Consider the following 13,533-nt stretch of genomic DNA (forward strand, 5'->3'; position numbering starts at 1 on the left):
TTAAAAGCAAGCATAAATAGAATACTCACTACAAAAGGGACAGGTGCGTCCAAAAATTCAAGCATGTCATTTGGTAAAACCTGGAAGAAAATATCATTATCAAATGGTAAGGTGAAAATGAATAAACATGCCACTATCAATATTCACTTTAACTAAGAAAAGGGAAAGAAATCAAACCGGCATTAGCAAGCTTTGCCATCGAAAGGGTCGGATTAGGGGAATAACCGACAAAACTGAAGCAGATAAGATTCCCTGGTCATCGGAGATGTAAAATGTTTCTGTCAATCTCTATTAGAAAGTATCAACGATTCAAGAGATGCACGAATTTTAGGAAACAAAACGGTTGTTTGGTTTAGCTGTTTGTTGTTTTCATTTTCCAAAAAATATAGAAAAGTGGTTTAGAAAACATTTTGGTTATCCATTTTCATTTTCAATTTCAGAGAGAAAACCCAAAACTTTAGAAAATTATGAAAACTATAAAAAGGTGTTTTCCATGTTTTCACTTTGCAGCAGTGACAACTTGCATTTTCAAACAATTTTGTTCTTTCTGTCCCGATCTATAACACAATCTCACACCGGCAACAACACCTGGCTGAAGAGGTTTCATCGGATATGTTGCTGCAATGACGAACCTCATGCTTCCGTTGCACACCATAAGTAGCCATAAAAGTCGAATCCTTCCATGTCGAGGTTGAAGTTTTGTCAACAAATCAACATTGACAACATGCATTACTGAGTTCAAAGACATTGCTTCTCGTTATGATTGGTCATATAACCACCAGATATCTTCCTCCCCTATTCGGTGTTACCAGTCAGATTCTCCATTCGCTTAATTGATGGTTGACTCCCATCTGATATAATTAGTGAATTGATATAACTAGTTCGTAAATCAATGGCCATGATCAACAAGAGGAAGCCATAGACTACACTATGACATGATTGAAAGGAGGAAGGATGATGAAATTTGGTTGATCAACTAGTGGTTGAGATGAGAAAGTTGTTGTGTCATAATTGGGCTATGTGGAAGCGATGGCTTTATTGTATGTTTGTGAAGTACGGTAGTGTGGAAATAGGAAACGGTGGATGAAGCAAGAAGCTAAGTGCAAAAGAAGCGAAAGCGGAAAACAACAAAACAAACATGTTCTCAAACCTTGGAGAACCAAAAATGAAAATAGAAAACAAAATAGAAAATATTTTCCAAAACCAAACACCCCTAAATTTTCCAAAACAGCAAAAAGAATATTCGGTATCAAGCTATGTGTGCATCCATATCTAATCGTAAATTGTAACAGTTACTGATTTGTAAAATTGAAGAATAAGAACAGTTTTAAGATCGTTAAGAATTAACATGAGTTGTACTAAAACAAGCAGCAACATAATTGATGAAACATGCATGAACACATCAACAGAGACAAAAAGAAAAGAAAATCAAAGTATAATGCTAACAGAGGATGGAAAACAAATCAAATATCCCTACTACTTTTACTAATAGAGCAAGGAACTATGGATCAAGGGATATATTGTATCTGAAGCACAAATTGTATATAACCAAGCACCCAAAAACATTTGCCCAAACATTGTCAGAAAGATTATCTTTAAGGCACAAGATAACGTGATGTACCAAATTGGAACAGACAACAGCTATCTGTTTCTCTAGTAGTGCTCCTGCAAAGAATGTTAACACCTGTAAAATCAAAAGACAATTATTTAGTGTTTAAAACTCCCAAGCAAGGATTACAGAAGTGTTACATTTCACCTTTGGAAAACGGGGGTGGGGGCGAGAGGGAAAAGAAGTGCAGCAACCAGTTTAACTTCAGTGCATAATTTCCCTCAATTTTGGAAAAATTTGAAGTGAACAATCAATAATTAATACTGGGTCTTTTCTTTGAATCATGAAGAAATAGTTATTAATGGAGTCATATATGTCCGCAATTTACAGGTTTTGCAATCAGGCATGAACCTACATTAACTACATTTGCAATTGAGCATGTATTTGCAAAACATTATGCCAAAACACAACTTACATTTTCAAGTCTCAAGGTACCACATATACATGCAACAGCCCATATAGATAATGCAGCTGCCTCCTCCTCGGCGAAAAGAGAGCGATGTGCCTGAAAGGAGCAAACAACAGTTTAGTAATATATTTATGATGAGCACAAAGATGGTTTCTCTATACACAAGACTCCAACCTAAACTCAAGTCACAGGAGAGCATATGTGCACAGCCATAATCCACAAGTGGAAAGGCTGTTTATAGGGTTTGAACCCATAACTCAAGGTTACTTGACAACAAACCATATCATTGCTCCAACACTCATCAAAACTTGTTTTGCCCACGACCATACAATTATCAGAATATTACCCAAAGTGATCTTTGTGCTGCAATGCAATGCAGATAGTTGAGGAAAATATAAGGTGGCTAAGAAAGAGACAAAAGTGGCTGTAAGTGAAGCAAGAACAAAAACATATGAGGTGTCTACCAGTCTTTAGGAACGAAGGAAGGAGAAAAAAGTATATATAGAATCACAAAGAGCCGTGAAATAAGAACAAGAGACTTGGATCAGGTTAAGTGCATAAAGGATAAAGACGGAGAGGTTTTTGCTCAAGATGAGAATATTAATGAAAGATAGAAGAGCTACTTTTATGAATTATTTAATGAAGGACAGAAGACTCTTCCGGTCTTGATCGGTTATGCACGAGGGAAGAAGATCAAAACTTCAACTACTATCGAAGAATTCGAGACTTCAAGGTAAAAAATGCTCTAAAGCAGATGAAAAATATCAGGGTAGTAAGACCCGATAATATTCCGATTGAAGTTTGGGAGGGCCTTGGAGAGAAAGACATCATATGGTTAAACAAACTTTTTAATGAGATTTTAAGGTCAAAGAAGATGTTAGATAAGTGGAAAAAGTGCACCTTCAAGAATAAGGGGGATATACAGAGTTGCAGAAACTATAGAAGGATCAAGCTCATGAGCCATACCATGAAGTTATGGGAAAGAGTGATAGAATGGAGGCTGAGACAAGAAACACAAGTAACAGAGAACCAATTTGATTTTATGTCAGACAAATCTACCACTAAAGTTACATACTTGTTAAGAAGGATGATGGAGAGATATTGTAGTAATAAAAGAGATCTACATATGATGTTTATTGATTTGGAAAAAGCGTGCGATAAGATGCCAAGAGAGGTTTTATGGAAGGTTTTGGAAAGGAAGAGAGTAAGGATCGCATATATTCGTGCAATTAAAGACATGTATGATGGGGGCTACAACTAGTGTTAAAACTCAAGGTGATGTGCAAAGGAATTTCCTATTAGTATATGATTACACTAGGGATCATCTCTAAGTCCATACATTTTCACATTAGTTTTAGAAATAGTCACAGATATCCCAGAGTCTATGTCATTGTGCATGTTTTCTGACGATGATATCCTCCTTATGGGAGAGTAAAGAAAAGATCTAAATAATAAGTTAAATTTATGAAGAGAAGCTTTAGAAGTGTATGGTCTGCGCATAAGCCGTAGCAAATCGGGATATATGAAATGTAAGTTCGGCCGTCAAAGGAAAAATCCTAATACAGAGGTGAAGATTGAAGAAAATATCCTACAAAAAGTTAAAAGTTTTAAGTATCTTGGGTGCATCATACAGAATAATGGAGAGATTGAACAGGATGTAAATCATAGGATCTAAGCAGGTTGGTCAAAAAAATAACGGAGTGCGTCTGGTTTTATATATGACAAAAAAATGTCTCTAAAACTTAAAGGTAAATTCTATCGCACTGCTACCAGACCGACTATGCTTTATGGTACAGAGTATTGGGTGGCCAAAAGAGAGTACGAACATAAGTTAAGTGTGGTAGAGATAAAGATGTTGTGATGGATGAGTAGTCATACGCGATTGGATAGAATAAAGAACGAAAATATAAGAGAGAGAGAGAGAGAGAGAGAGAGAGAGAGAGAGAGAGAGAGTTGGAGTAACACCTATTGTGGAAAAGATAGTAGAATCGCGTCTCAGGCAATTTTGACGTGTGAGAAGAAGACCGACAGAGCACCCAGCCAGGAGGGTGGATGAGATGGAAGATGGACAATGGGTGAAAGGTAGAAAAAGACCTAGGAAGACCATCCATGAGGTGGTCAAACGAGATCTACATGTAAACGGTCTCTCTGTAGACATGATACATGATAAAGCTCAATGGCATCGTTTAATCCATGTAGCCAACCCACCTAGTGGAACAAGGCTTGGTGGCTTATATAATAAGGAAATTAAATATGGAAATTTTCAAGTTAAAAATTGTTTATACACAATTCTTAATTACGAAAATATGGTTAATTTTATGCTTTTATATTATATATAGAAAAGGTCTTTGCTATGGTGCTTACAACTCAACTACGAAAATCAAACATAAAAACATTGGTCTCACATTTATCATATGTTCACACTTCACACACACCATAAAGGGTCATATTCCGGCAAATTCAGTAAGAAGTCTCAAGGCACTAAAAAATTAGCCGTATATAAAATACATACATTTATATCGAAAAATGTCCGTGATAGTCGACGGTTGATGGACATTTTTGTATCCAACAAAACGAATTTTATTTAACATGTTTGTATATATCTCCTTAGCTTATTGCTTGTTTCCCTGTGAGTTGGCAACTTGGCATTGCAATTATTTATTTATTTGATTGATATTTGGGGTGAAATTGAAATTGATGATCATGCAATAATATCCTCAGAAATTGGCAATAATGGTGTGTATGAGTGAGTGTGTCCCCACAAGGACAGTGTCCATATAATTATGGTACAAACAGGGCATGTTTAATGCGTTTAAGACTCTGGGCAAATCAAGTTTCTGCCGCCCCAGTTAGTGTTGTTAGTCAGTGTTGGCAATCAAAAACTCTTTGTCATGAGTTACAATGTTTACAACATTTCCCTTTTTGGCACACTTATTATTTGATTTGAAAGTGATTAAGTGGTTTCACCCTCAGATTCCATTCATTATGTTATGCTCCATTGACTGGATAAAGTATGCCACTTTGTAATTTTTTTTCTCTTTCTTTCTTTTTCATTTTGCTTTGTGTCTTAGCAATTATCAAAGGTGAAATAGGAAGATTGTTCACACTGCACTATACATAAGAGAAGCAATTGCTACCCCATAATATTTTCCTTCTCACATATTTTATTGTATTTCAGTTGCATCTTGTAATAATTTTTGCTTTATCCTATGATTTTGTGGTCATGCATAACTTCCTTGTTATTTCTTTGATGCTAAAAAATAAATAAAAAAAAAAGTCACACATACATCAGTCCCAAAATTAAATAAAATTATGTCGACAGAATATATGGAGAGAAGTTCTAAAAATATATGATTTGCGCATAAGTCGATGTAAGTTTGGTCGCCAAAGAAAAAAAATCCTAATACAGAGGTAAATATTGGAAAAAATATCCTACGAAAAATTAAAAGTTTTAATTATCTTTGGTGCATCATGCAGAATAATGAAGAGATTGAACATGATGTAAATTATAGAATTCAAGCAGGTTGGTCAAAATGATGGAATGCGTCTGGTTTTATATGTGACAAAAAAGTGCCTTTTAAAACTTAAAGGTAAATTTTATCGCATTGCTATCAGACCGGTTATGCTTTATGGTATAAAGTGTTGGGTGGCCAAAAGGGAGCACGAACATAAGTTAAGTGTGCCAGAAATGAAGATGTTGAGATAGATGAGTGGTCATATACGATTGGATAGAATAAAGAATGGAGATATAGAGTTGGAGTTTGGAGTAACACCTATTGTGGAAAAGATAGTAGAATCGCGTCTCAGGCAATTTTGACGTGTGAGAAGAAGACCGACAGAGCCAGGAGGGTTAAAAATAAGAGAGAGAGAGAGAGAGAGAGAGAGAGAGAGAGAGAGAGAGAGAGAGTTGGAGTAACACCTATTGTGGAAAAGATAGTAGAATCGCGTCTCAGGCAATTTTGACGTGTGAGAAGAAGACCGACAGAGCACCCAGCCAGGAGGGTGGATGAGATGGAAGATGGACAATGGGTGAAAGGTAGAAAAAGACCTAGGAAGACCATCCATGAGGTGGTCAAACGAGATCTACATGTAAACGGTCTCTCTGTAGACATGATACATGATAAAGCTCAATGGCATCGTTTAATCCATGTAGCCAACCCACCTAGTGGAACAAGGCTTGGTGGCGGTTGTTGTTGTTGTACTCAAATCCTAGCAAGATTATCACAACATACCTCAGCTAATTCCCGAGCTAAACTGCAAGACTTCAAATCAACAATTGAACCAGCAAGGTTTAGAACTATCTCATGTGATCGGTGATATTCCACAGGATGCAGGTGCTCCAACGGATGAAATCTAACTGTTGAACCCCTTGCAGGGCAACCTAAACAATAGTATTCACTAATAATCTGTAGTGGAGCACATTTATTTGCCTGCAGATTGATAAAATAACATCAACTAAAAAAGACCATTACAAAAGACTAGAAAAGGAACATTCCACTCTACAAACCTTGGCCCATTCAAGAATATCATGAAGGTCATTTAAATCATCTTGGCCCGAGATAGATGCATCTTCTGTCTCAGTATCATCAGGATCACTCCTGAAATTCCTATCTTCACACGGTGAACTTTGAAAGCTGCATAAGCAGATCAAAGTTTTAAGATGCGTCACTTACAAGAAATGGACATTAAAGTATCAAACAAATCACAAAAAACTGCAATCTTGATAAGATGAAATTCCAGAAACAGCATAAGGCAGGGCATGTTGTTCTAGAAGCACCAGTAAGAATGAAAAGGACAACAGCTTAGTAGAAGATAACTAGAAGATAAATGTGTAATAGAACCCTATAATTAAGAGGTAAACTACTGGAAATGAGTGTAAGCAAAGAATCAACGCAGAAGGGTAATGAGAGCACAATGGAAATAAATGGAATATCCATAATGTTAGTCTCGAACATAACCAAATGTCAAAGGCTAGAAAGTAAAACTAAGGAGATGGAGAGAATTTCATCGTGTGAGGATCAGAGCATAAGGGAGGCGAGGATAGTCGAAGCACACTCTCTTGGCATATCCACAAGACACTTAAGGAGAATTGAGCAAAAACAGAAAGAATTATTTAAATAGACGAGGAAAAAATAGCAAAGTCAACATATAACAGGTTCATCAAAAGAACTTGTTTATGCTTCTAGATCTGGCTACAGGAGGGGAAAAAATCAATGACAGGAGTCAAGTGAATAGTAAACTTTATTATTTTATGCTGAGATCGTACAAATATGGACAAAAATGGATGGGACAATCACAATTTTAAATACCTGCAGGATGATTCAGAGCTTTCATACTGGCCATTACGCAGGAGTGGAAGAATAGCATTTGGTAAACGCTTATCTTCTGAAAGCTTGTTTGTCACAAAAGCATCTCCATACACATCACTATCCTCAAAATGAGCAGGGATTGATTCTTCTTTCAAAGTTTTTCTGTGTGTTTCAGGACCAACTGGCATGGAATTTTCATTATTGACTCTATACTTCAATGTGTCCAGCTTCACATTTACCATTTGTTGCTCAGGAGGATTGCTGTAACCCTCAAATTTCGCAGGTAAGGAATTTCCTAAGGTTGATTGAGAAACAGTTGGATTTCCATCAGTATCATCTAATGGTCTTTCATTTACCAATACACACTCTGAACGTCCCTCTGAGTTTGTTTCTTCATAACAATCATCAAACTCTAAATTTAAATCTCCAACACTTTTTGTCAACCTGTCTAGCCGTTCTTGCATGAAAATGCTACAGGACAATGAGCATAATAAGATGCACACCAAAAGCATAAAAACATATCAAAGCCAATAAGTCAGAATGCAGATAACTCCAAGTATAATTCATCAGAATACGTGCTAATAAAATATAGCTAATTCAAATAAGTGTGTCTAAATACCCAAATAACCAAAGTACCAAGAATAAGATGATAGTTATGCCTTATGCAATAAAGTGGGATCGCTTACACAAAACTATCAAGGCCACTAAGCTATATAAAATACCATTTATGTAAACGATAGAAAGAAGAATCATTACTCAATATGCCTCTGAAATGTAAGGGAAAGGATAACCTTCTGTAGGTTTAATCTTTGGCATATATGAATATGAATGAATAAAGAACCACTATCTAACAATGCAAGAAACCTCAAGCTACAGGTGCGGGCAATGCACGGGCCCACTTTTTACTCAGAGGAATGGGTGGAGGATCAAACTCTAGAGCACTTAGCCATGAAGGCTCTTCAATATAATTTTTTGATCCACTATATTTTAGAAGTTTAAGCTGATAAATTAGGCATGTGATTAGTTTTATATCTACCATGAAAGATGAAAGAAATACAAGAGACAAGAGTCTATAATCTAGTCGTTTGCACAATAGATTAAGCTGATAAATTAGACAAACAATATATTGTTTGCATCACCTAGTGATTGGCCATCAATTAACCAATTTTATCCATCAGCAACCGAAACTGAGATATGTATTTTCAGCCCAAGTACATTGGTTTCATTTGTCTTTGAATTGTTGCTTCAACAGCTCTACCTTTATAATTCATTAGTTTAACTAAATGCTTACATTGGTACTGTCTGTCTCCATTTGAAAAACATTTCCTTTTCAAATTATTTAACTGATCACAAAGACATAATTCAATTTCACAGATCATACAAAAAAAAAATCTAGCATCAAGTTTCATAAGACTAGAGATAGTCGCTAGACACTTTTTATGCTTTGGTTCAAGGAACAGAAGCATCCTTCCAAAAACGTAATAAAGTAGGTGAAAATCAAATCATAAATATCCTCTACAATTCTCCCATAACCAATAAAGGGAACTTGGGATTATTAGGAACACCTACCTGTTCAAGATGCCAAAATGCAACTCGAAAAATGGGAGCCTTGAGAGAATGCAGTAACATCTCTTTGTACTCAATAAATAGCGTTTAAGAGATAAGCTAGACGGCTGCTTATGAGAAATCAGGGAGAGCAGTCCAGAGGGCTTTTGCACTAATTCTTCAACTAACACGCAACACCCATAAAGTGTTGAATTATCAGCACCCTATGAAGTTTATAATAGTACAAAAAAACAATTGTGAGTACTTGAATGAGCACAATATAAAACGGAATATGGGGGACATACAAAAGATGGTGAAGCTATTAAATATTCACATTCACACTTGAGAACCAATTAAACAAATACACAACCATTGGGCCCTAAGGCATAGTTTATTTGGTCGAAAGAAAAAATATGGTCTAAGAATCACTATTATTGAATTGTGTGATTCCATACCATGAATTGCACGAGTCGATACGAATCATACAATCGCAATTCAAATTCATTATATGAATCGAAGTTGCTTCAAAATTGGTCAACTCGAGGTAGGAATCACAGAATACGAGCCGGAATAGTGAATGGCAGTTGCAACAACAATTTCATACAGTGCTGCCATTCCAGTTTTGCAGGTTGCAAAAATAGGTCAAGATGACCAATGATAACTTCACACAGTTTCCTTGTGTTTTCTTTTCATAACTCCTTCTAAACAATGTGTCTTACTTCTGTTTTTCTCAGAATAATATTATAAAATAATACTTAAGTATGCACAAGCAGTGCATTCGAATTCTTTGTTTAAGGGGTTTTTCAATAAAAAAAAGAAATCAATACACCAGACTGTACAATTTAGACGAAGGATTTAAAAATCAAAATATCTACCAAGCACTAATCAAGAGCATGCAACTCTCTTCTTCTGTGCTTCTTTGTTAGCTTCTATATGGTAGATTCTACTTATATAAGATGTGTCTTTTGTGAGATTTTTATTGGTGATGATTTTGTGTTTTGGAGTTTGTACATGACTTTGATAATGACTTTATGTTAATGGTTTGAGGAATGTTATATACACCACTTTTGTGTAAACCACTCTCATACACCATTCACTTTTGGTATTATGAATGGTGGATAAGAAGTGAAATAAGATAAAAAGATTTTCTTTTTCATACCATAAAAGGAAAATACACGAGAGAAGTATACGCAAAGAATAGTACAAATATCATTTCTCTAATCATTTTATAACTTCTTATTCTAGAATGCTATTTTGTTAATGATATTTGTATATATCATGTAATCTTACATTGTGCTTTTTAATCTTATGATTTGCAATATTTAGCTTGGCAATTCGATTTGTGAAATGTGAATTGCGATTCAATAACCTTGCTAAGAACTCCTTTTAAATAACCTTCCAAAGAAAATAAAAGAAGAAAATATAAGAAAATGTAAACAAAAGACATTAAAATTCAAAGTCATTACCTGTAACCTAAATACAAATGACAGATCCCGCTGTTTAATATGTTCCTGTAATAATCAATGTACAAACACACCACTGGGTATCAGGATTTAAAAATCTTAGACATCCCTCCAAATTATTCAGATAAATTGGTGTTACAACATTACAGTTAAACCAGATTTTAATTTAAAAAAAATGCTTTGGCATGGTTATTAAAATGGGAAAAGAGATATAAGAATGATTTAAGTATCTTTTGTCTATTACACATAATTACAACCCCTTAGAATGACAAGATTTACTGAAAGCAATTACAAAAGCACAAGAATAAATGATTAACAAGCCTAAAATGCCAAGTTATAGTTAGATGGCATAGTTAATATCTTTTGAGTTAAAAGCCCTGCAAGTAGGACACCTTAATTTCAGCATTTTAAGAAATAAGTATCATTACCAAAATAAGCCTACCTTAGTTTCCAACTTTATTATAATATATATTGATGTCGAATGAAGTTGTAGACAGAAGGAAACAAAATTGACAAACATAGATATATCATTTTAGTGTTTGTTAACAATTGATCAGACATGTAAAACAGAAGAGGGTAAGTCCAATATCAACAATGAAAATTATTTGCATCATACTAATGGAAGCATAAATACCTGCCCATAAAGAATTTCATTCAACTCACTCAAGGAGGGACTTTTCTCAATACCATGAACCTAAAATCACATTAACAAGACACAAATAACAACCAAGTAAAATCTCTGCACAAGTTATTCAACTTGAAAATAAATTAATCTGAGATTAGACAGTATAAATGAATTGAAGGAAGTTTTTCATGTGATCAAATTGAAAGTATATCACTTCAAAAGCTAAACTTTTTTCTTATGTTGGATCATAATAACTCACAATACTAGAGATAATCTATAGCTGAACAACATTAATGATGATGATGTATTGAAACTAGAAATAATAATAGTGGTGAAACTAAAATGACACAAAAAAATATAAATATATTCATCATGCATACACCTAACCTCCACGCCACCGGGGAAGCAAAAAGAGAGAAGATCCTTGTCTCTAAGTGGCAACTGTTTCTCTGGAGGGTAAACAAATAAGACCTGGAGGGGGAAAAGGGAATATACAGTTAGTGGTCAAAGAAATTCACTGTGGTCAGAGCATTATAATAGCAATTAAAAAAATAATCGAAAAAAAAAAGTGCTAGCAATGGTAAGAGTATTGCGATGGAAGTAATAATATTAATCTAGTATCTATAACCAAAGATCAAAACCTGAGGTTCAATGTTGGGTTCTACACGAAATTGACCTCCACACTTCCTAAAAAGATATTGACTTTGCAGTGCCTGGATATCACTATTAGGATTAAGTCCGCAAACCACCATGCTTTCAAACAGTTTCGTTGGCTCCTTCCAAGATCTATGGTCCTATGAACTCATATTTGATAAAACATATCAGTGTATGAGAATAAACCGGGAACAAGTTAGCGAGTGAAATTAGAGCAGTAGAGCAAATCTTCTAAAACAGAACAAAGAAAAGAGAGCATTCAAAATCAACAGCTAATAATCCTACATTATTCACAAGCAGCTTAAGTTTCTTTATAATTTAAAGTTTATACTTTACACTTTATAGTATATAACCAAAATCAAAAGGAATGCATTTAATCAGAAGATTTTACCATGTACTGCAACTGTAAGTTTGTAGCCCACTGACGTTTCTGACTCGTTAGAATTTCGGGATTATAATTCATATTTTTAACATCAGAAGGCCGCGAAAATCCTTTTATCATTTTTGTAACTTGATACTGCAGCCTTTGAAGTTGACTACTACTTCCACTTCTACTTCCAATCCCACTTCCCCGAGGATTATCTTTTGATGGATACATTACAGACGGCCTTGGAGAATTCATAGCAGTAGCGACAGCTTTAGCCACATCCTCCTTTGTCTGCATAAAAAATGAAGGGCTACCCGAGTCTTCCTCCTTTGCCATGCCACCTACTTGTTCCTTCCTAAATCCGATAAATAATGACTCAAACAAGTTAAATTCTCTAGCAAGCAACATAACTTCAATGAATCTCAAAATCCACCGGAATCAAAGCTTAAAATATATCAGATACATTCTGAATTCAGCATGCAAATCAAACAGCAACATAAATCAACAAAGAAATGCGTAGTGAGATGGTTATAAACAAGTATACCTAGAATTCACCAAAATCTTCTACTATCACTCTCCAAAAGAGCAATTAACAATTTTTCTGATTAGTAATGGTAACAAGCCACCAACTGAATACCAAAAGCAAATAAAAAATTGAAGCTAGCATATGCTGTGGGGCCACCACCCCCATGAATAATTTTCCATTTTTAAACCATATGCCTCACACACAAAGCTGCAAAATCTCTCACGTAAAAACTTGTTATCAACAAAGAAGCTTAAATATTTCTAATATCTTAATTAAGAAAAAAAAATTCTTGACCAAAACAACGTCATCTTTATGTCAAACTCAGCTTCTTCAACGCTAGACAATCTTACTATATTAAACAAGCTAAAAAATGCAAAAGAGAATGAAAAGTGAAAGCAAAAAATTGGACGATACATATAAAAGCTCAGGGGAAAAAATAAATTGAAGCATCCCGAAACGAGAAAAGAAAAAAAACAATCAAACAGGAAAAAAAGAAAAGCTCAGGGAAAATTCTAAAAAATGGAATTTAGAAAAACGAAAATCAGAAACGCCGAAGAACAAAAAAGATTGAATTGAACAAATGCATAGCTGAAATTAGAACATGAAAAAATCTCATAGAAAATAAGAAATTTAGGAAATTTTATGCTCACCTAGACATAGCCGAAGAATGGAAATAACAATAGGAACATAAAGAATTATAGAGATAAAATTGGTGGAGAAAAAAAGGAAGTTCAGGTAGCCATGAACGGAGGCAAAGGCAACCAAAATCTTTGAGTAAACCATAACGGAAGTTTTTTAATGATGATCTACATTGTCTTCAAAAAAGCACTTGATGATCACACCCTATTTTGATGTTCCATCACAAAACAGTCTTCAATCTTTTCACCATGTTGTTGGGGCCATTATTATTGTTAGTATATTAATAAACACTCAATTACTTATTAGTTTACTTTTTATTTATTAGATATATATAAAAATAATCAAAACAAAATTAGTTGAGATAATAAATTATTAAATTAACAAAAA

General features: G+C 34.6%; 1 protein-coding gene across 3 annotated transcripts in view; it reads right to left on the reverse strand.

Annotated features, from left to right (window-relative positions):
- Positions 1 to 13,455, reverse strand: part of LOC107624998 — a 17,585-nt gene extending 4,130 nt beyond the window's left edge. Inside the window, exons 1-14 of one of the 3 annotated variants that reach the window (XM_016327502.2) lie at positions 13,158 to 13,454; positions 12,006 to 12,336; positions 11,602 to 11,754; positions 11,348 to 11,431; positions 10,970 to 11,029; positions 10,339 to 10,383; positions 8,897 to 9,096; positions 7,328 to 7,798; positions 6,526 to 6,652; positions 6,251 to 6,448; positions 2,025 to 2,114; positions 1,622 to 1,684; positions 178 to 252; positions 30 to 80 (exon numbers count right to left, since the gene is read on the reverse strand). In XM_016327502.2, coding sequence (XP_016182988.1) covers positions 30 to 80; positions 178 to 252; positions 1,622 to 1,684; positions 2,025 to 2,114; positions 6,251 to 6,448; positions 6,526 to 6,652; positions 7,328 to 7,798; positions 8,897 to 9,096; positions 10,339 to 10,383; positions 10,970 to 11,029; positions 11,348 to 11,431; positions 11,602 to 11,754; positions 12,006 to 12,336; positions 13,158 to 13,165 — 1,956 coding nt within the window. In that variant the 5' untranslated portion in view covers positions 13,166 to 13,454. Of the gene's footprint in view, positions 1 to 29; positions 81 to 177; positions 253 to 1,621; positions 1,685 to 2,024; positions 2,115 to 6,250; positions 6,449 to 6,525; positions 6,653 to 7,327; positions 7,799 to 8,896; positions 9,097 to 10,338; positions 10,384 to 10,969; positions 11,030 to 11,347; positions 11,432 to 11,601; positions 11,755 to 12,005; positions 12,337 to 12,525; positions 12,965 to 13,157 lie in introns of those variants that run through there. The other 2 variants (XM_021115641.1, XM_021115642.1) reach the window with 2 other exon arrangements.

The sequence above is a fragment of the Arachis ipaensis genome, chromosome B02, assembly GCF_000816755.2.
Source record: "Arachis ipaensis cultivar K30076 chromosome B02, Araip1.1, whole genome shotgun sequence".
NCBI classification, from domain to species: Eukaryota; Viridiplantae; Streptophyta; class Magnoliopsida; order Fabales; family Fabaceae; genus Arachis; species Arachis ipaensis.